This window comes from Hipposideros armiger, unplaced genomic scaffold (assembly GCF_001890085.2).
Source record: "Hipposideros armiger isolate ML-2016 unplaced genomic scaffold, ASM189008v1 scaffold_88, whole genome shotgun sequence".
In the NCBI taxonomy this organism is placed as follows: domain Eukaryota; kingdom Metazoa; phylum Chordata; class Mammalia; order Chiroptera; family Hipposideridae; genus Hipposideros; species Hipposideros armiger.
Window position 1 is genome coordinate 3,720,198 of NW_017731438.1, and position 19,636 is coordinate 3,739,833.

General features: G+C 37.9%; 2 protein-coding genes across 2 annotated transcripts in view; one reads left to right on the forward strand and one right to left on the reverse strand.

The window, feature by feature from the left end:
- GDI2 (GDP dissociation inhibitor 2) overlaps window positions 1–16,989 on the forward strand; it is a 29,198-nt gene extending 12,209 nt beyond the window's left edge. Inside the window, exons 3-11 of the mRNA XM_019644552.1 lie at window positions 1,598–1,697; window positions 4,153–4,287; window positions 6,004–6,202; window positions 6,463–6,594; window positions 11,465–11,564; window positions 14,124–14,295; window positions 15,582–15,726; window positions 15,926–15,980; window positions 16,070–16,989. Coding sequence (XP_019500097.1) covers window positions 1,598–1,697; window positions 4,153–4,287; window positions 6,004–6,202; window positions 6,463–6,594; window positions 11,465–11,564; window positions 14,124–14,295; window positions 15,582–15,726; window positions 15,926–15,980; window positions 16,070–16,216 — 1,185 coding nt within the window. The 3' untranslated portion in view covers window positions 16,217–16,989. The remainder of the gene's footprint in view (window positions 1–1,597; window positions 1,698–4,152; window positions 4,288–6,003; window positions 6,203–6,462; window positions 6,595–11,464; window positions 11,565–14,123; window positions 14,296–15,581; window positions 15,727–15,925; window positions 15,981–16,069) is intronic.
- Window positions 16,990–18,528: 1,539 nt separating this feature from the next.
- TASOR2 (transcription activation suppressor family member 2) overlaps window positions 18,529–19,636 on the reverse strand; it is an 82,117-nt gene continuing 81,009 nt past the window's right edge. Inside the window, exon 23 of the mRNA XM_019644550.1 lies at window positions 18,529–19,560. Coding sequence (XP_019500095.1) covers window positions 19,442–19,560 — 119 coding nt within the window. The 3' untranslated portion in view covers window positions 18,529–19,441. The remainder of the gene's footprint in view (window positions 19,561–19,636) is intronic.

Genomic DNA, 19,636 nt, shown 5'->3' on the forward strand with positions numbered 1-19,636 from the left:
TCTTATTTATTCTCCCAGTCAGAGAGATTTTTACCCCCATTTTTCAGTTGTCAGAATAGTCTATATGGGGTTGAAATCACAGAAATGGGTTGTGCACCAGGTTACATGACTCCAGAGCTGAGCTGTTGCTGTACTGCCCTGTTTTCTGCTTTTTTAGAACACGGGCACATGAAGCGTTTCCAAAGAGTGTTTTGCTAAATATAGTTATTTCTCTGTGTGAGGTTTGTTCATCCCCCACATGTGTGGGTATGAGTTATTATCAATTCCATTTTAAATAATGACTGATAAAATAAACTTAATATTTATATCAAAATGTTTTTCTCTACATTCAGGATACTGAAAAGTTGAAAGAATAATACTAGGGGATCAAAAACCTTCCATCTGGATTTAGCAGTTAACATTTTGCTGTATTTGCTTCATGTCTGTCTTTTTGTGTTATTGGTTTTGAACCATTGAAAGCAATAGACATCATGATACTTGACCTAAATATTTTAGAATTCGTCTGCTAAAAATAACATCCTCCTACATGATCATAATACCATTAATCACATTTAAGAAAATTAACTGTATCCAGACCCTATTTGAATTTCCCAATGATCCCAACCAAGAATGTTAGATTGCTGTGCAGTAGGTTTTTTTGTTTTGTTTTTTTAACCAGTTTAAATGTTGCTTTTGGGTTATTTCTCATTTTCTTAATCTACCAAAGCCTCCCCACTTTTTCTTTTTTCCTTTTGAAAAGTCCAGGCTAGTTTATAAGAAAGTATTGTTGGGTCCTTCATATTGCATCCCACAGGCAGGCACAGAGCACCTGGTTGCCCCCCTGTTCTCAGTGCTGTGTGTGACCCTGGTAAGATGAGGGTCGCAGCACTCTTCATTGTAAGCAGTCTGGAGCGATGTGGTGGCGCCATTCTTTCCACTCCTAGTACATTAATTAGCTGATCTTCAATAAAATGAGCAAGCTGTCTTTTGTGTGCGTGTGTGTGTGTGTGTGTGTGTGTGTGTATGTGAACATACTCAAGGACTTGGGGGTTTTTTGCTTATTCTGTTTCACCATAGCACTATGTCAGTTTGAATATTCTCAAATTTTAAACTGGAAACTTTTCATCTAGAGCTCCTACTCATCTCATATAAATTAGAATTCAACTGGAACTAATTTTAATTGTCTTTTCTGGTTTGAAAAATCCAAAATGTACTTTGAACTCCTTACATAGCTATTGATGCAAAATTAAGCCTTTTTATAGCTTTTTATTTCGGAGATAATGGGTTTAAATGATTTCTACAAGTAATAAGGAATTAGTCTGCAGAACTAGTGTGTCGTTAACAAATCGTTTTGTATTCTTGCGTTTCTGCTAGAAAAAAACAAACACCACCTCTGCAATATTTGTTTTAGCATTCAGTAGTTTAGTAATATATTTAATTTAGATATGTATTGGAACTTTGCTAAAAATTTTATCTGATTAAAAATGAAATGCCTTTGTTATACTTTACCTCATATAGTATGTTATTATACAAAAACCATGTCATCAAAAAACAGTTGTGAAGCATTAATGAAGATTAAATTTTGTTACATCATGGGTATTTTTTGTTTTGGTTTTAGTTATACAAAAGATTTAAACTACCAGGAGCACCACCAGCATCAATGGGGAGAGGAAGAGACTGGAATGTTGACTTAATTCCCAAGTTCCTTATGGCTAATGGTAAAGAATTCTAACTTATATTTGTGACAGTACATTGAATCTGATTTAAAAGTAGAAACTAACTCTTGACGAAGTATTACTCCAGGTAGGCGGAAATGGATTTTGTTGAATGGCTACAGTATGATGGGTAATGTGGTCCATGAGAGGTGTCTAGAGGCAAGAAGAATGGAGGGAAATGGGGGTGACTTATTAGTGATTGGTTCTGGAAGAACAAAATTATGATGTGATGTGGCACAATACATACCAAAATTGTAAGCATTTATAACAGTCGCTTTGGTGACTATCTTAGAAAAGTAGGCCTTCAGAAACAATGTTTCTTTTTAGTTTGTAGGCTTTTAAAATTATTTTTTCTTATTTTTTCTCATACTTTTAATTAGAGGAGCTAAGTATCTTTAAATTGCTGTGGGATTCGTATCTTTTTCTGATATGACATTGACAAACTAAATTGTTGGTATAAGTCTATTTATATCCCCTGAAATAAAGTATGTGCCACCCTTCTCCCCCTTTTTTGAGTTTATAGTTGATTTTAATAGAATGATCTAATTTGAATTGTCTCGGAAATTTAGTTAACAATTCTTTTTAGGTAAATTATTTAAAAATTTATTATGTAAGTAATAAAATTAAAATTAGAAAACATAAATAAGCAGAAAGGAAATAAAAGTTACATAACCAGAATTTACCATCTAGAATTATGGTTAATATTTTGGTGTATAACCTGCCAGACTATCTATGTATCTGTCTTTTAAAAAATTTTTCTCCCCAGTTAACATGTCTTTCAACCCATGTACTATGATTGTTTGAGAGTGAGAGAGAGTATATTTGTGGGATAAATCTCATTGTATACTCCTTAGAGCACATTTATGGAGGATAAAGACTGTGCTTTCTTACGGCTTTCCCTTTATATTGCTAATCAGCGGTAGACTGAGACCACCCCTCTCCCAGTGGCTTTACCAAGACCACATATTGTTCATTTTAGTTTTTGTCATTTTGTCATACTAAAAGGCAAAATAATGGACTTTTAAAATATAGCTATTTATTAGCAGATGAAATGATTTCTAGATGTTTACTGGCTTTCATGTTTTTTTAGTGAGTTGTCCAGGCTTGTGCTTTGCACATTTTTCTGTTGAGATTTTGTGTTTTTCTTTATTGACATGAAAGAGCTCTTTGTAAAGGCTATTAAATACCCTTTTAAAATATGTTGAAAATATCTTTGCAGTTTGTGGTTGGCCTTATATATTACTGTTGTATTTTTGTGTGTGTGTACAAAAGCTTTTGATTTTCATGTAGTCATCATATAGATTGATCTTTTACTGTTTTTGATTTGGAAGGGTATGCTTACCTTTTTTTCTCTCTACTTCACAGTTATAAAAATACTAATTTTTGCTTCTAATGGTTTGATAGCTTCATTTTTTCACCGTATAAATAAATGCACCTATTTTATTACATAAATTATTTCATTATCCTGTTTGAGAAGTAGAGATTAAAGTTTATTTTTTCAAAATGGCTAATCAGTTGTTACTCAATACCATCTCTTTTCCACTTTGATTTGAACTTTTAAAATATATTAAATTCTTATACATGGGCCTCTACTGTTTTCCACTAATTTGTGGACTAATTGATATAATTGTACAATGTACTTTAATATCTGGCTGCATAAAGTTCTCATTATTTCTTCTCAAAAAAAACAAAACAAAACAAAAAAAACCTTTCATTTTAACTGTCTTAGTGTGTTTGTCTTTTCAAATGAGCATTAAAATAATTTGGTTTCTCAAAGAAGTTTGCTATTTTTCATATACCAAAATGTCTTTGGTTTATAAGTAGGTAATATTTTTAATTGTATGCCTAGCTTTTTCTTTATCTGAAATTAGTGTTTATTTTAATTAATATAAATTGACTTAGAAACTGAAAAGCACAAATTCCTGAAAATTTTTGCCTATGAATTGCCTCTTTAAAATATAATAGGAACTTTAAAGAAACCCATATCTATTTGCAAAAGTACTATAATTCTAAACTTCATACTTGTAATAATTGTGTAGCTTTTACAAAAGCAAGTTGATGAAGTTATTAACATTAAAAAATACTTCTAAATATGCTAAGCAGTATGTATGCATTCTGATTGTCCCATTTAAAATATGGCTTTGGAGACCTTTTTGTTTTGTTTTTGGTTTTTTTTTTCTTTTTTTAGCTGAGCCATCCTGCCACCTGTTGGCAGCTCAGTGGCAGCTCATCTCGGGCCGGGAATCAAACTGCTGTTGCTCAGAGCTCAAACTCTTGAGTGAGTTTTTACCAACTGAGCCACTCGGCCAGCCCTTGGAAACTTTTTTTTTAGGAGTTATTGGACAATGCTAAGAAAAAATTGGGAAGCCATTAGTAATAATAGGTGTACTTTTATTTCTGCTAGTTTTTGAGGGTCGTAAGAGATAAGTTAACAGTTTGAATTGTGTGGCCTTCATAGGTCAGCTGGTTAAAATGCTGCTCTACACAGAAGTCACTCGTTACCTGGATTTCAAAGTGACTGAAGGGAGCTTTGTCTATAAGGGAGGAAAAATCTACAAGGTTCCTTCCACTGAAGCAGAAGCCCTGGCATCTAGTAAGTATTTTTATTTCATTTTTCTCAGAATGTTAAGATTTTATCATGGAAATGAATCTTAGAGATTAAATTTAATACCCCCTACCTTGTCCATCCATCCACTCATCCAGTCAACAAATAGTTATGAATGTCTGTTACATGCCAGATGCCATTCTGGGCTGGTGAGTACACCAACAAACGGGATGTTAAAAAAGCGCTACCCTTCGAAGCTTCAAGAGTGTAAATGACCCTCCCAAATCATGTAGGTTGTTGCTGGTGAGTCCGAGCCGATCTGGTTCTAGTAATGCTCTTTTCATAACAATAATTCATAAGAGCCTTTTTTTTTTTGAGTGTTTCCTGTGTGCTACGCCTTGTGCTAAACACTTCACAAAGCCATAATAATGCTGTGAAGAAAGATGAAAGGAGGAGGGAGTGCTGGCGGACAGCAGCTTTAAATAGGGTGATCAGGGAAGGCACCATCATGTAGAAAGTAGCTGTTATGAAAATTGTACAGTAGGAACTAGTATTTGAACTCTCTATCCTGACTTTCAGAATGAACGCTGGATTTCTAAACTGCAATTGCAGTGGTATCTACAATAGTTCTGGAGCCGGAACAGCTAGTGAAAGGTGTGCCATGCCTGGCGATGTAAAAGGGGCGGGAAAGCAGCCGGGGCTTCTCCACTGCTGTGAAACCCAAGTCATCAGCAGGGCTGTGTCCCTGTCCGCGGAGGAGGAGGGCGGGGAGGGAAATGAAAGGAGAGGGAAGAGGGGGATTTAGGAAAACACTGTAGATTTTTATTCTGATTTTTCAAAAGTTACACAGTAACTCTGCAATAAACTGTTGTGGGTCTTTAGGTTCCAGCAGGCAGCGTCCATTGGAGTGTGATCCTGGGTTATCAGTGCATTGCAGTGGCGACTCATGTTCCTCTTTGACTGCCTTCCTCCTCCTCCCCCTGACAACTGAACTTGTGTCTTAGCTGACGTGGCAATAGAATCTTTCTTTTTAGCCTTATGCTTAATTGACTGTGTGGGAATTCTGTTCATTTTTTTAAAGTTAGGTTGTAAGGATGAATTCTAAAAAGTTAAATGCAGTCAGCTGTCATTAATAGCCTTGTGATCATTTGAATTTTCAGTTTTGTTGGTTTCAGTTACAGTCTTGGGGGATATAATGTTAAAAATATAAACATGTTGAATTGTCAACAGATATAAAAGAAACACTTGCGTGTGTGCCTTTTTCAAAGCTGTAGTTGTTTTTGAAGTAGCTGTATAGGTTAGGAAAGGGGAAGGAGTTAGTAAAACCAGGAAGTTTCCTTTTCCTTTGGCCTTCTCTTTCTACCAGCTCTATACTAGTAGTAGAAATACCGACCAGTAGAAAGAGCAGAGAGAGGGATTATTACATGGTAGTTTATAGCTAGTTGTCTGTCTCATCTGCTTTTCAGTGTAAAAAGCAGTGAACCAACTATATGGGACTTCATTAAAGTAAGTGACTAGCAGCATAATCAACACGGACATTTCTTTGAGGTCAGATTGTGCTTGGTAGCAAAGCCTCTTTTCCATCAAATGCCCGCGTGTACCTCAGCATACAGGAAAAGGAAGAAACTGTTGTCTAAACCCCCATATCTTAAATTGCACGTTGAGTTAGAATCTCAGATAATCACATGGCATCTTTAAACTTGCCCCTCACACTTTCTTTTCTTCAGTGTCCTGTTGTATGTGCTTTTTTGAATTCTTTTTTAGGCTTAATGGGGCTGTTTGAAAAACGTCGCTTCCGAAAATTCCTAGTATATGTTGCCAGCTTTGATGAAAAAGATGCTAGAACTTTTGAGGGTGTTGATCCTAAGAAGACGACAATGCGAGACGTGTATAAGAAATTTGACTTGGGCCAAGATGTTATAGATTTCACTGGACATGCCCTGGCGCTTTATAGAACTGATGAGTAAGTTTGTGCGGTTTTAAGATTTATATATTTTTTCGAGCACTAACTGGATTTCCCAGTTCTCCAATGTGGAAATTCTAACAAAATAAATATATAGCCATGTTACACAACGAAAAAAGAGGTTCTAGTTGCAAATTAATGTTAGAACCTGTCAAGTAAATACTAAAGTATTGAATTGAAATCACTTCAGAAAAAGATTTTAAGTTGAACACAAGAATGAAACCAAAACCCTTTTCTGATGTTTATTTCCTCTTCTTCAGTTATTTAGATCAACCATGTAGTGAAACCATTAATAGGATTAAACTTTACAGTGAGTCTTTGGCAAGATATGGCAAAAGCCCATACCTGTATCCTTTGTATGGCCTTGGAGAACTGCCACAAGGATTTGCAAGGTAAGAGCCCACATTTAACCTGGGTGCTAAAACCCCACTGATACTGACCCTCATCTTCAACGAAAGCGTAGGAGATAGGGTTGTGAATAATGAGACAGGATATTCTGTGAGGAATGAGATGCTTTTTTTTTTTTTTTTTAAGATTTTATTGGGGAATTGGGGAAGGGAACAGTGTTGGGGAATTGGGGAAGGGGAACGTTGTGTTTTTCTAGGAACCATCAGCTCCAAGTCAGGTTGTTGTCCTTCAGTCTTAGTTTTGGAGGGCGCAAGCTCAGCTCCAAGTCCAGTTGCCACTTTGAGTCTAGTTGCGGGGTGGGGGCAGCCCACCATCCCATGTGAGAGCCAAACTGGCAACCTTGTTGTTATGAGCACGTGCTCTTACCAGCTCAGCGGCAGCTCAGCTCAGGCACAGCTCACTGGCCCATGTGGGAATCAAACCTGTGACCCAGTTGCTCAGAGCTCGCTCTCTAACCAACTGAGCCACCCAGCCAGCCCGATGCTTTCTATTTTTATTGAAGCAAAATTTACTTACAACGAAACTATGGATCTACAGTAAAAAAGTTTGGATAAATGTATAAATCTAACCAAAACTCAACAATCAAGACAGTGGAACATTTTTCTCCAGAAAGTTCCCTTGTATCTCCTCTTCACCCCCCCCACCACCAATTTCAGCTGTGGTTTCTACCCCTATTGGTTACTTTCGCCTGTTTTGAAGTATTTATAGAGGGAATGGTACAGTAGGTACTTTCCTATGTCTCGCTTTTGCTTAACAATATTTTTGCGATTCGTCCATGTTGCTGCACATGCTGGTATTGGTTTTTAAATTACTGAGTAGTATTCCATTATGTGAACTTCGTGAATGTACCACATTGTTCTCTTGATGGACACCTGGGTGGTTTTCAGTTCTGTGGTATTGTGAATGAAGCTACTGTGGGCTCTTGTGTACATGTCTGTGGACATGGGCTGTCACTTCTTCAGGGTAAACGTGCAGGAATGGGTATGTTGGCTGCTGGCAGGCATGTGTTTAACTTCACAAAACACTGCCACTGTCCAGAGTGGTTGTCCCGTTTTACAGCACTCAGCAGTGTGAGAGCTGTACCTGTTCCATGTCCTTGTCAGCATTTTGTGTTGTAGGTCTTTTCAATTTAACCACCCAAGTAGGTGTGACATGTCTCAGTATGGGTTTTTGGGTTTTTTTTTTAAAGATGTTTTACTGGGGAATTGGGGGATGGGAACAGCGCTGGGGAATTGGGGGGAGGGGAACAGACAAGTTGCTGTCGTTTTGTTCTTCAGTCTAGTAGTGGAGGACGTTGCTTCACTGGCCCAAGTTGGTGCCATCATTGCGCTCTTCCCGGGTGAGGCAGATCAGTCGCCGGCTTCTGGACGCCCGCTCATACTGGCTGCTGGCTACACACGGTAGCCCATGGCAACCCACTGCAGCAGGGGCTGCAGCCTACCCCATTGCCGCCGGCGACTCACAGCAGCCCAGCTCCAGGTTGAGCTGTTGTTCATCTTAGCTGTAGAGGGCAGTGTCACTGGCCTTCATATGTGGGATCCAAACCGGGGCCCTCTGGCGTCCCAAGCCAGTTCTTAACCAATGCACCACTTGGCCGACCCTCAGTATGGTTTTGATGTGCATTTCTTGAGGACTAATATTGATCACCTTTTCATGAGCTTGCCAGCCGTTTGTATAATTTTGTGCTGTATGGTTGTTCATGTCTTCTGCACATTTTTTAAAGATTGGGTTGTCTTTTTTTTTTAGCTGAGCCATCCTGCCACCTGTTGGCAGCTCAGCGACTGCTCAGCTCGGGCTGACTGGAACCGCTGTTGCTCAGAGCTCAAACTCTTGAGCGAGCTCTTAACCAACTGAGCCACTCGGCCGGCCCTGGGTTGTCTTTTTGTTAGTAGGAGAACTTGGTGTATCCTGGAGGCAGTCTTTGGTCAGATATATGCATTACAAATCTTTTCTCCCAGCCCATGGCAGAAGTTTTAAATTTTCATAATATATCAAGATTTTGGGGGGTATGTTTAGTGCTTTTGAGGTTCTGAGAAAGCTTTGCCTACCTCAAGAGCACAAAGATAATCTCCAATGTCTTTTTCTAGAAGCTTTATAGTTTCGAGTGTTTAAACTTGTGATTCATCTTGAAATAATGTTTGTGTGGGGTGAGGTAGGGCTCCAAGTTAATTTTTTCCGTACTGGTATTTAGTTGTTCTAGCACTGTTTGTTGAAAAGATTTCCTTTTTCAGTTGTTGTGCGTTTGCAGAAAATGTGTCTGTTTTGTTCCAGTGATCTATTTATTTTTCCTGTGCCATTACCACATTGTCCTAAATATTACAGTTTTATAGTAAGTCTTAAAATCAGGTAATGTAAGTCCTGCCTCTTTTCTTTTTCAAAATTGTTTTGGCTGTTCTAGGTTCTGTTTCCACATACATTTTAGAACAAGTTATCAATTCTAGAAAAAGTGCTTGCTGGAATTTTTATTGGGATTGAATTAAACCTATAGATCAGTTTAGGGGAGAGTTATCTTGTTTTTCAATCCATGGATGTGCTCGCTTTCTCCTTGTGTTTAAGTTCTCTTTGTCTCAGCAACCTTTTGTAGGCTTTCACTGTAAGAATCTAGCACTTTTGTTCAAATTTATTCTTAAGTATTGTGTTATTTGATGCTGCTGTTAATGAAAGTTTGTTTTAAAGTTATGTGCTACTAATATACAAGAATACGAGTAACTTAAGTATACTGACTTTATATCTGTGACTTTGTGCTTATTAGTAGTTGTACTAGTTTTATAGATTTCTTAGAAGTTTCCTTGTGCACGGTTATCTGATCTGTGAATAGACATTAGCTTCTTCTCACAACCTTTCTGTTTCCCGTCCCCTCCCCTTGCTGTTATGCACTGGCTAGGGCTCCAGAAGAATGAGTGGCAATGGTGAGAACGGACATCCTTGCTTTGTTTCCAGTTGTAAGGGAATGTTTCTAATATGTTTTGTCAGTTTTTTATAGTTTTGTTAAATTCCTTTTTATTTATAGTTTGCTGAGACTTTTGTTTTGAAGGGGTGTTGACATTGAGTTTAACGATGCAGATTTTCGTTATGCTACTATTATGGTGAATTACATAGATTGGTTTTTGGATATTAAACTAACTGCATTCCTGGGACAAACATCACTTACTCATGATGTATTTCCCTGTTAATTTTTTAAAAATCTAATTTGCATCTGTGTGGGTTAGCTGTCAGTAATTGTGTGTGGTTCTCTCCTCTGCCTCTGGCTGCTTCAAGTTTTTGGGTTATGGCAGTCTCACCAGGATTTGCCTACGTGTGGTTTTGTTTGGGATTTGCTGAACTGCTTGGATGTGTAATTTAATTTTTTATGTCAAGTTGGGAATTTGTAAATCACTATCCTCTTCATGTATTCTGTCCCATATTCTCTTCTCTCCTTCTGGGACACCAATTCTTGTATATTAGATGCCTGGTATTATTCCATAGGTCACTGAGGCTCTGCTCAACTTTTCTTCGCCTTTTTTTCCCCCCTCCCTGCTTCATATTGGATAATGCCTCTTCATTTGTCTTCAAAGTTCACTGACTCTTGTTTCTATTATTTCCAGTAGGCTGTTAACTCCATTCAGTAAGTTTTAATTATTTTTTTAATATTGTACTTTGGAGATCTAGAATTTCCATTTTTAAATACTTTTAAATTTTTCTTGTGAGATTCTGTATAACCCAGTTAGACTCTCCTAAAGATATTTATAACATTCTTGAACATACATCCTTGAACGAGGATGTTTGTCCCTGAGCAAATTAATAATAGTGGCCTTCAACGTTCTGCATTTTTTAACATGAGTAATATGGGCATCTCTTTTTATTGGTTGCTTATCCTCTTTACTTTGGATAACATTTTCTTGTTTCTTTGCATGTTTTTTTATTGTATACTGAACATATTGATTGGTTTATTGTAGAGATGCTAGATTCTTTTCTCTGAAGAGTATTTATTGGTTTTTGTTTGAGTATGCAGGTAAATTATTGGCCATTCACTGAAGTTTTGGAGGCTTTTACACTTTTTTAGGGGGTCTTTTGTCTTTGGTGAATTCTTAGTCTTGGTACAGTAAGGTGTGGTCCTCCTAGGGTTTCAGTGGAAACCCCAAGGTGTGTACCGAGCTCCAATATTAGGACAGTTTCAAACTTGAAACCTACAGCTGTAATCTCTGTTCGAGTCTTTGCCTTTCAGCTGTTGCTTTTTGCTGGCTTCCTTGGAGTTGCCCTCATGTACAAGCACTCCTGGAATTAGTTAAGGATTTGAAGAGATTTTAGAGATTTGGTGCCCCGCCCCCTTTTATAGGATTTTCCACCCACAATTTTTATCTCCTTTGATAGCCCCAAATTCTGTCCTATGGCACCTTAAGTCAGTAAGAGTGCAGGTTTTTTGCTTGTGTTCTAGCAAAACAGGAACTGCCCTATGTTCCTGCAGGGCAAGAGCCATCCAGATAAACTATGTAGCGCTCTCATCTAGTTGCTTCCTTGCAAGTCCCCTCCACTTTCTGCTTGCTTTTCCTCCCTCTCCAGTGCCTCCTGATAGTTTTTTTGGTTGTTTTGTTTATATGCAGGAGGATTAGACCCATATAATGTCATGTAATTTATTCAGTACTGGTATTGACTAATACCATTACTTGTCAGTGTTTTCTTTGGACTTGATATTCCTAACTGAATATGAGACATCACGTGATGGTTTTGTTTTATAATTGATGCTTTGATTACTTAAACTAAGGCCTTCTAGAAGGAAATTGAGCAAATATATATTGCCTGTAACTCACTAAGATCTAAGAAAGAAGACTTGAGTAGTTGAAACAATTATGAGTTGTAATTTTAAACATTTTCTAGGCTAAGTGCTATTTATGGAGGTACCTACATGTTGAATAAACCAATCGAAGAAATCATCGTGCAAAATGGAAAAGTGATTGGTGTTAAATCTGAAGGAGAGGTAAGCAGCTTTTACAATTTATAAACTGTGTTCTTCTGAAGAAAATTTAATTATCTATTAAGTACTTAATTTGGTATGGACATTGATGCTAGGTTTTAGACGGAAATGGTTTCTTTTGATTAGTTGGTATTCATAATGACTAAGGACTAGTTGCAGAGGCTGTGCTTTATTTAAGAAAACAGATCAATATTTTGTTGTATTATTGTTATTGGTGAGTTCTAAGTAAGTATCCTGTATAGTGTGCATTGGTGTTTGTCAATTTCATTTAAATTTAGCTTTATTTGTACCACTTCTCATTTATTGATTGAAATTGGGCTTGGCCAATACTGACCATTTTGTTAATTTATTGTGATGTAATAAATTGTTAAATATTAATGATGTTAATGATTAACATTTATTACTTGATTTGGGGTTTAGCTGTGGAGCTGTCTAGGTGGAATGTTGAGCAGTGTTTCTCAAATCTGAATTGAACATAAATCATTGTTCATCTTGTTAAAGTGTCTATTCTGATTCAGTAGGTCTGACGTGGGCTCTCAGGCGATAACCATGCTGTTGGTCTCCAAACCAGATCATTCCTCTTTCATGAGATACCAGCTCTTACAAATAGTTCAGACTGCTCAAAAAAGGAACTCAAAAACTAAATTTAAAAGAAATATTTTGGTATTCCTGATGGTATTCCATGGTTTAAGACCATATAAGCAACTCACTGGTTGGCTGTCTGAACCTTTGTTGTTGTAGATCTTTGAACTGCCTTGTGCTTTCAGCATAATAAGTGTTCAGGAAATATGGATTCACCTCAGAGTCCTTTTGATTGCAGTGTTATTCCATTCTTCTTTGCTTCATATAGCTGCTTCCTCTTAGGAAATATTTAGGCTTTGATATAAAGGGGAAGAAGACTGGAGTATGCAATTTATCTTGCTACTTAAGTTTTACTTAGAAAGCACAGTGTTAAGATGCGAATGATTTTTGGTCGGTTTGTAATACTAGCACATTTACTGATCACTGAGTTCGTTCACATACGAGGTCAGACAATTAAGTTTGCGAACTCGTCCTAGAAAAAGTGCTACATACCTCACTGCTGAACATCACTATGGTCACCTTCGAAGTACTTCCTTTGGGAAGCTACGCACCGACGCCAGAGCCTAGACCACCCTTCAAAGCAATTTTGGAACTTTTTTTTCTGGAATGGCCGTCAGAGTTGTCGTATTACCCTTGATGTCCTGAATATCATCAAAATGTCTTCCTTTCAATATTTCCTTTATCTTTGGGTAAAGAAAGAAGTCATTGGGGGCCAGATCAGGTGAGTAGGGAGTGTGTTCCAATACAGTTATTTGTTTACTGGCTGAAAACTCCCTCACAGACAGTGCCATGTCAGCTGGTGCATTTTCGTGACGCAAGAGCCATGAATTGCTGACAAAAAGTTCAGATTGTCTAACTTTATCATGCAGCCTTTACAGCACTTCCAAAAAGTAAATTTAGTTACTGTATTTCCCCATGTATAAGACGCACCTTAATTTTGGGGCCCGAAATTTGAAAAAAAAATGTATTAAAGTTATTGAACTCAAGTTTTATTCATCATAAAATGCATACAACTCCTCATCACTGTCAAAACTCTCAGCCATTAGCTTCTCCTCATCTGTGTCTGATGACGAATCACCCAGTTGCCCTTTGCTCTTCAATCCATATCTTCAATTCCTTCTCTGAATCTGGTCATTTCGCTGACTTGCCTCTGATGGCTTTCTGCCGTAGCGTTTTCAGTAGGGTTTCTTCTCATAGGCAGTCTCGGATTGTTTTCTCAGTTGGTGGAGGACCAAAACTGTGTTCAGCAGCACGATTTCCATTCACTTTTGTAAACGATCACTTTTAACTTGAATTCAGCATTGTATGAAATCTTTTCTGAGCCATTTCTGGGCAGAACGTGGCAAAACGTAACCAACCGTGATATACTGGTAGCAAGTACGAAACAATGAGCACAAAGACAACAAGCGTGAAAAAATGGGAAAAGCAAGTAAAAAAATCTGCAACCACTGTGTAAGTTGCACCCAGTTTTTAGACCCCAAATTTTTCTAAAAAGGGTGTGTCTTATACATGGGGAAATACGGTAATTGTTTGTCCAGTTGGTGCAAAGTCATAATGAATAATCCCTTTAATACAAAAAAAGTTAGCAACATCATTGCATCAAGTTCGCAACATCATTGTATCAAGTTCGTGAACTTAATTGTCAGACCTTATATAATGACAGCCCTAAATGTAGTTTCATTTTAATCCTTTGAGATTGGGCAGGGCCAGGATTTGAACCCTGATCTGCCCAGTTCAAAAATTTACACTTCTTATCACTATGCAACAGTTTTCCTAATATTTGAATAGGATTTAGAATTAATGGATCTGTCCCACCGTTCCAGTAAAATTTATAGGGATTATTGACAAAGGTAATCTGTAGTTCAGTGATTATCTACAGGTTAACTTGATGAAGTTAACATTATAGTCAAGAGACAACGGCATATAGTGTCTAAAATCATCGCGGACACTGAGTGTTAGTCTTTAAATGTTTCGTTACAGATTGCTCGCTGTAAGCAGCTCATCTGTGACCCCAGCTATGTGAAGGATCGGGTAGAAAAAGTGGGTCAGGTGATCCGAGTTATCTGTATCCTCAGCCACCCCATCAAGAACACCAGTGACGCCAACTCCTGCCAGATCATTATCCCACAGAACCAGGTCAACCGGAAGTCAGGTGGGCTTTGAAAATCAGCATGTTTGTAGAATTTTGTTAGAAATAATTTGCTTTGTGTTTCATTCCAAATTCCTAATTCTATCTGCTCTATTATAGTGAAGAAGCTTGAGTTTATACATGGGAAACAAAACGTAATGGATCCCTTTCAGCTCAGAGATCCTAAATCATCACATGAAATGGATTAACTACCCTGGGAGTCGTGCCCCAGGCCTGTAGCCATTGCTTGGGACTCTGGTTCCCCATCCGTAGAATTAAGAGGCTGAACTAAGATGAGCAGTCCACTCTCTCCTGTTTGAAAATTATGTGCCTGTGGAGGTTTATGCTTACCTGCCACTATTTTGAGTTGATGACAATGCTGCTTTTATGTCATTATTTGTCAATACTTAACATTTGATTTTACCAGTGTGCTATATAGAACACAACTTAAATTTCTCTGATTAAGATCAGGATTTAGCTCTAAAATCGTAATTCCTAATCTTTGCTTTAAGCAGTTGTTTTCATCCACTAGCTTTTTCTATCTTCCTTTCAGTTAGAAGCCCTAAATCTTTTATCAGAAATTCAATTTAACGGGTTATCGGCTTTTAAATGGACAGTTAAGAGCTATCTGTATTAATTTTTCTTTCCATATAGGAAACCAAGTCACAGATTATTACTAGACCAAAGGGACTTGGACTAAAGTAATCTTTCAGCAGAACCCTGGTTTTGTGAAAGTATGCAAAGAGGACAATGGAACCCAATAGTTACTTAGTGTATACAGACAAGTAGATCCTATGGAATTATGAGTTTCTTATGGCAACTCAAGAATAGCTTATACTGATTTTTAATTATACTATATTACTTAAATAAATGAGAAATCAGTACAGAAGGTCCCCAGCATACGATGGTTTGACTTATGATTTTTAAGATGGTGCAAAATTAGCATATAGCCATTCTGTTTTTTCTTTCAGTACAGTATTGAATAAATGACATGAGATACTCAACAGTTTATTACAAAATACGTTAGATGATTTTGCTTAACTGGAGGCCAATGTCAGTGTTCTGAGCAAGTCTGGCAGGTCATTGCCAGTGAATTCTTGATCTCCACTAGGCTGAAAGTAGCTGAGTAGTTGCATATTCTGTGTATGGCCCTGTTCGTCTCCATATACATAGAACTAACTTAAGGTTAGAAGGTATTGTCTATTCCAAGTAATTTTAACTCCACCTCAATGAAATGTGGGTGAGCCCTGAGTGCACACACACGCCCAAGTGTACAAACATCAGCAGTGAGGTGGCATTATTGTCCCCAGATATCTACGTCTGCATGATCTCCTTTGCACACAACGTGGCAGCACAAGGCAAGTACATCGCCATAGTCAGCACAACTGTGGAGACCAAGGAGCCTGAGAAGGAGATCGGACCAGCTTTGGAGCTCTTGGAACCAATTGAACAGAAGTAAGTGACATGCTGTGTATACGAGCTATTAATAAAATCCAAGATTGACTCTGGCTCCATGCTCGGGCTAACCCCATGAGTACAATTAAAGCAGCCATATCTCCACCAGCCTCATCCTTTGGGCTTTTGAGTTTCAGGCAGTGCAGTGAGTGGGTGTGGGGTCAGCTCACCTGTTCACTGAGTTCTTTTTCTCTTCCAGATTTGTTAGCATCAGTGACCTGCTTGTACCAAAAGATTTGGGGACAGAGAGCCAGGTGAGTGTGGCAGTCTGGAAAGGGTATTATCAGGCTTTGTTGGGCGACTTCCCTAAATAGTCCTAAGTCTTTCTAATTTTTATTTCCAGATCTTTATTTCCCGTACATATGATGCTACAACTCACTTTGAGACAACCTGTGATGACATTAAAGACATCTATAAGAGGATGACAGGATCAGAGTTTGATTTTGAGGAAATGAAGCGCAAGAAAAATGACATCTATGGGGAAGACTAACAGCAGTACATGTTATCACCCAATTAGGACAAACAAAATTTGGCAGATGATTCATATTGTATGAAATCAGTATTGTAAGGCCTGCATTTGTAATCAAAACAGACTGCAGAGCACTGCACCATAAATATTCCTCCCCTTTCTAATATCATGTATTAACTTGTTTTCATGGAGTGGCTATTCAGAACTGGCAGGTGACCACACTCTGGACAGTTTAACCAATGCTGGCTTTTTTTCTAGTGAAGTTTGAAAAGATGTGATACCAGTACAGAGAACTTGATACAGCATTTGTATCTTTTAATCCATGTAGCTGTTGCAGTTACGTGCTTCTGCTGCCCCAGAGCTGGATCAGTAGTTTGCGTGCCATCTTTCTTCAACATTAAGATTGGAAATTGAATATTCCAGAATTTGGGACAGCATCCCTAAGTTTTCCCTACAGCTTTCCATTTTGTGTCCTGTCAGGTATTATGACAGTGCCCATGTAGCACAGCCACAAGTTTGGTTTATGGGCCTAAAATTCTAACCAAACTCCAGACTTTCAGTCATTTTGGAGGAAGCCTGTGTGCAGTGTTTTAACCTAATTGACAAGAGCAAAGGAAACGAAAGCTATCCTAAAGCAGGTAAATGTAGAAGCTTCTTTTGTCCCGGGTGTGGCTTCTTCCATGGACCAAGCTACAATGCGGTATTGATTTGACAAGAGCCTCTAGTTCAATGTCTGTGTCCAAATGGCTCCAATGATGTCTGTACTGCAAAATAAAGCCAAACTCTGGAAACCAGTTCCCTCTCGCTTGGTCTGTTTGTGTCCTGATGTTCAGGAGCTGTGAGTGTTGTGCTGGCCATGACAGCTGTTTATTTCCTTCAGTAGAGCTAAAATTGATGCTAGGAGAGATGCGGGAGGAGAGGAGTGCCCAGTTACTGGCCACACGTGGGTTCAGATGTGGATGGAGAGAGTCCCTGTCACCTGGCTTCACTGTGAGTAGACCCTAAATTATATTCTTGACACAGGTAACCATGAGACTCATACATTCTTAGTAGTGGTTTAGAACAAGTATTTTCCATACAAATGCAACTTATTGCCTTTGCTGATTTTGCTTATAGCAACAGTTACAAGAGCAAGTGAATTGTTGTTAAGTTGTAGTTGGAAATCATTTTTAAGTGGTATCTCCTTCCCCCTTGATAGTTAGAGGCCTCACTGCACATGCTGTCATTTACCTCAGATGAATATGGACATCGTGAGTATATTCTTTTAGGGTGAAAAGTCTGAAGGACATATAACTGAATTGGGGTAATAATCACTTAGATTGTTACTCAGTCTTACACTACAGTTGTTGGGCCAGATAATTCTTTGCTGTGGGGTTGTCCTGTGCATTGTAGGATGTTTAACAGCATCTCAGGCATTTAGCCACTAGATGCCAGTACCACTTACCTAGCCTGAGAACTGAAAACGTCTCCAGATATTATAACATCCCCCAGAGCACAAAATCGCCCCTGATGAGAACCACTACTTTATCTACATGGTTATCTCAAATTCCAGCAAGCCTTTCCTTCACTATACTTTAAATTGTGAACTAGTAATGCAGACACATGCACAAGCTGGATTAGTAATAGTAGAAAGAAAAAATACCAGGACTTTTGTTTGCATAATCCTCATTCAACTACTTATGTGCCAGGCCACAATTTCTGGAAGAGCTCAGTCTAGATTAGACCCATTATTCTAAGGCTTGGTTAAGTGTTAAAACAGTTAATAGGAAGGTGGTCTGGAAACAAAGATGGCCTTGTGGGTTGGTGCTGGAAGGCAGAAGGGGGAGATGAACACTTGAAAGATGAGTATATTGGGCACACAGCACCTGGCAGGTGGTAGCAGGTGCTCAATGAATGTTAGTTTCCTTTTCCTAAGTAATTTCAGATCAATTCAGTACCAAATATGGTTATGGTCCTCTTATTAGATTCTTATCCCTGGGGTAAATATATAATGGGTTTCCAAACAAAAGCTAGTGTCAAATTAACACTCTATTATTCCTCCTCCTGAGAAAACAACACACAAAGCAGATGAATGGCTTTCGAAAGAAATTTCTGTACAGATCTAACACGGAAGGGCCAGTAAAAAGTGCCGTGAATGTTCTTTCTCTTTCTTGCTCCTTCTGTGCATGACTCTGGGAGGGAAAAGCACTAAGCAGGTCTATGAGAACTGGACTGATTGGTCAAGGCCAAAGTGATAGAAGTGGTAGGATTCCTCGAACCTATTTCTGCTAAGTGGCCTAAAAACTGCTAAGAAATTGTGTCCCCAATTTCTGCTATAAAGTCATTGCAGAAAGTTGGTTTTTTTTAGTTTTTATTTAAAACTGAAACATTATAAAAACCTTTGTTCCAAATAGATAGTATGGATCTTACAAATGTCTTTGCTTGGTTTTGAGTTTTACAGATAACTGTAGAAATTGTTTCTAGTGTAATACCATAAATAAGCAATTATTACTGCCTCAGAGTTGGTTTTGTAGTGTACTGTTTCAGTATCAATTTGTACCATTTAGGGAAAAAGTTTCACTTTATGTAGTGTTGCATGAATAACATCAAATAAGGTTACATTTTTTATAAAGGTGGTAAAACCTTTAAAAACACTCTAACATGCATCTCCTATGCCTTTAGTTCAATTAATACCTTTGAAGACATTGTTTAAAATGAAAATAATTTAAAACAAAGTAATATTTAACACTGCAACCGAAAGTTACTGGACAACTAATGTTGTCACCTGTGACGAAGTCAGGCATTTTAACAAAACATAAAAAAAGTGAAAGGAACACTTTCTCCCAAGTTGTAGAACTTTGATACACAAGTTCTCATTTAAAAAAAAAAAATCAAAGTTTTTCAAGAAAAGGGAAAATACAAATTTGTTGGCATCAATGTCTAGGCAAGCTGTAGTTGAACCATGTAAAATTGATAATTCCATTTTTACAACAGAATAACCAAAAATTATAAATAGGGTAAACGGAAAACTGTTATACATGTGTAACCTTTTGTCTTGAAGAGCAGGATGAAGTGCAGGTGAAAACGCATATTTAGATACAATGGATATTGAAAGGAGGCTGGCAGTTTGATCAGTGAAACTTCACAACATCCGCCCCTAAACAGATATTTTCAATTTACAGCTTTGGAACTGGGTCCCTCATAGACGAGAATGTCAGTCAGTATCTTCTTTAATTCCAGCTGACATGGGAGTTACAGAAAGTGTTCTTACCAATAGCTACTCCTAAATGGAGCTGCTACTTTTTGTATATTTCCAATAAAGTTGTTTACATCTGTAACAAGGATGCCACTATTTTCAAAGACTTCTCTGAAGAGAGTAGGCTTTTCTGTAAAAAGAAAAATAACTTTTTGGTGAAAAACTCATTAACGTTCTTTAAAAAAGTACAGTTGACATTTCAGGTG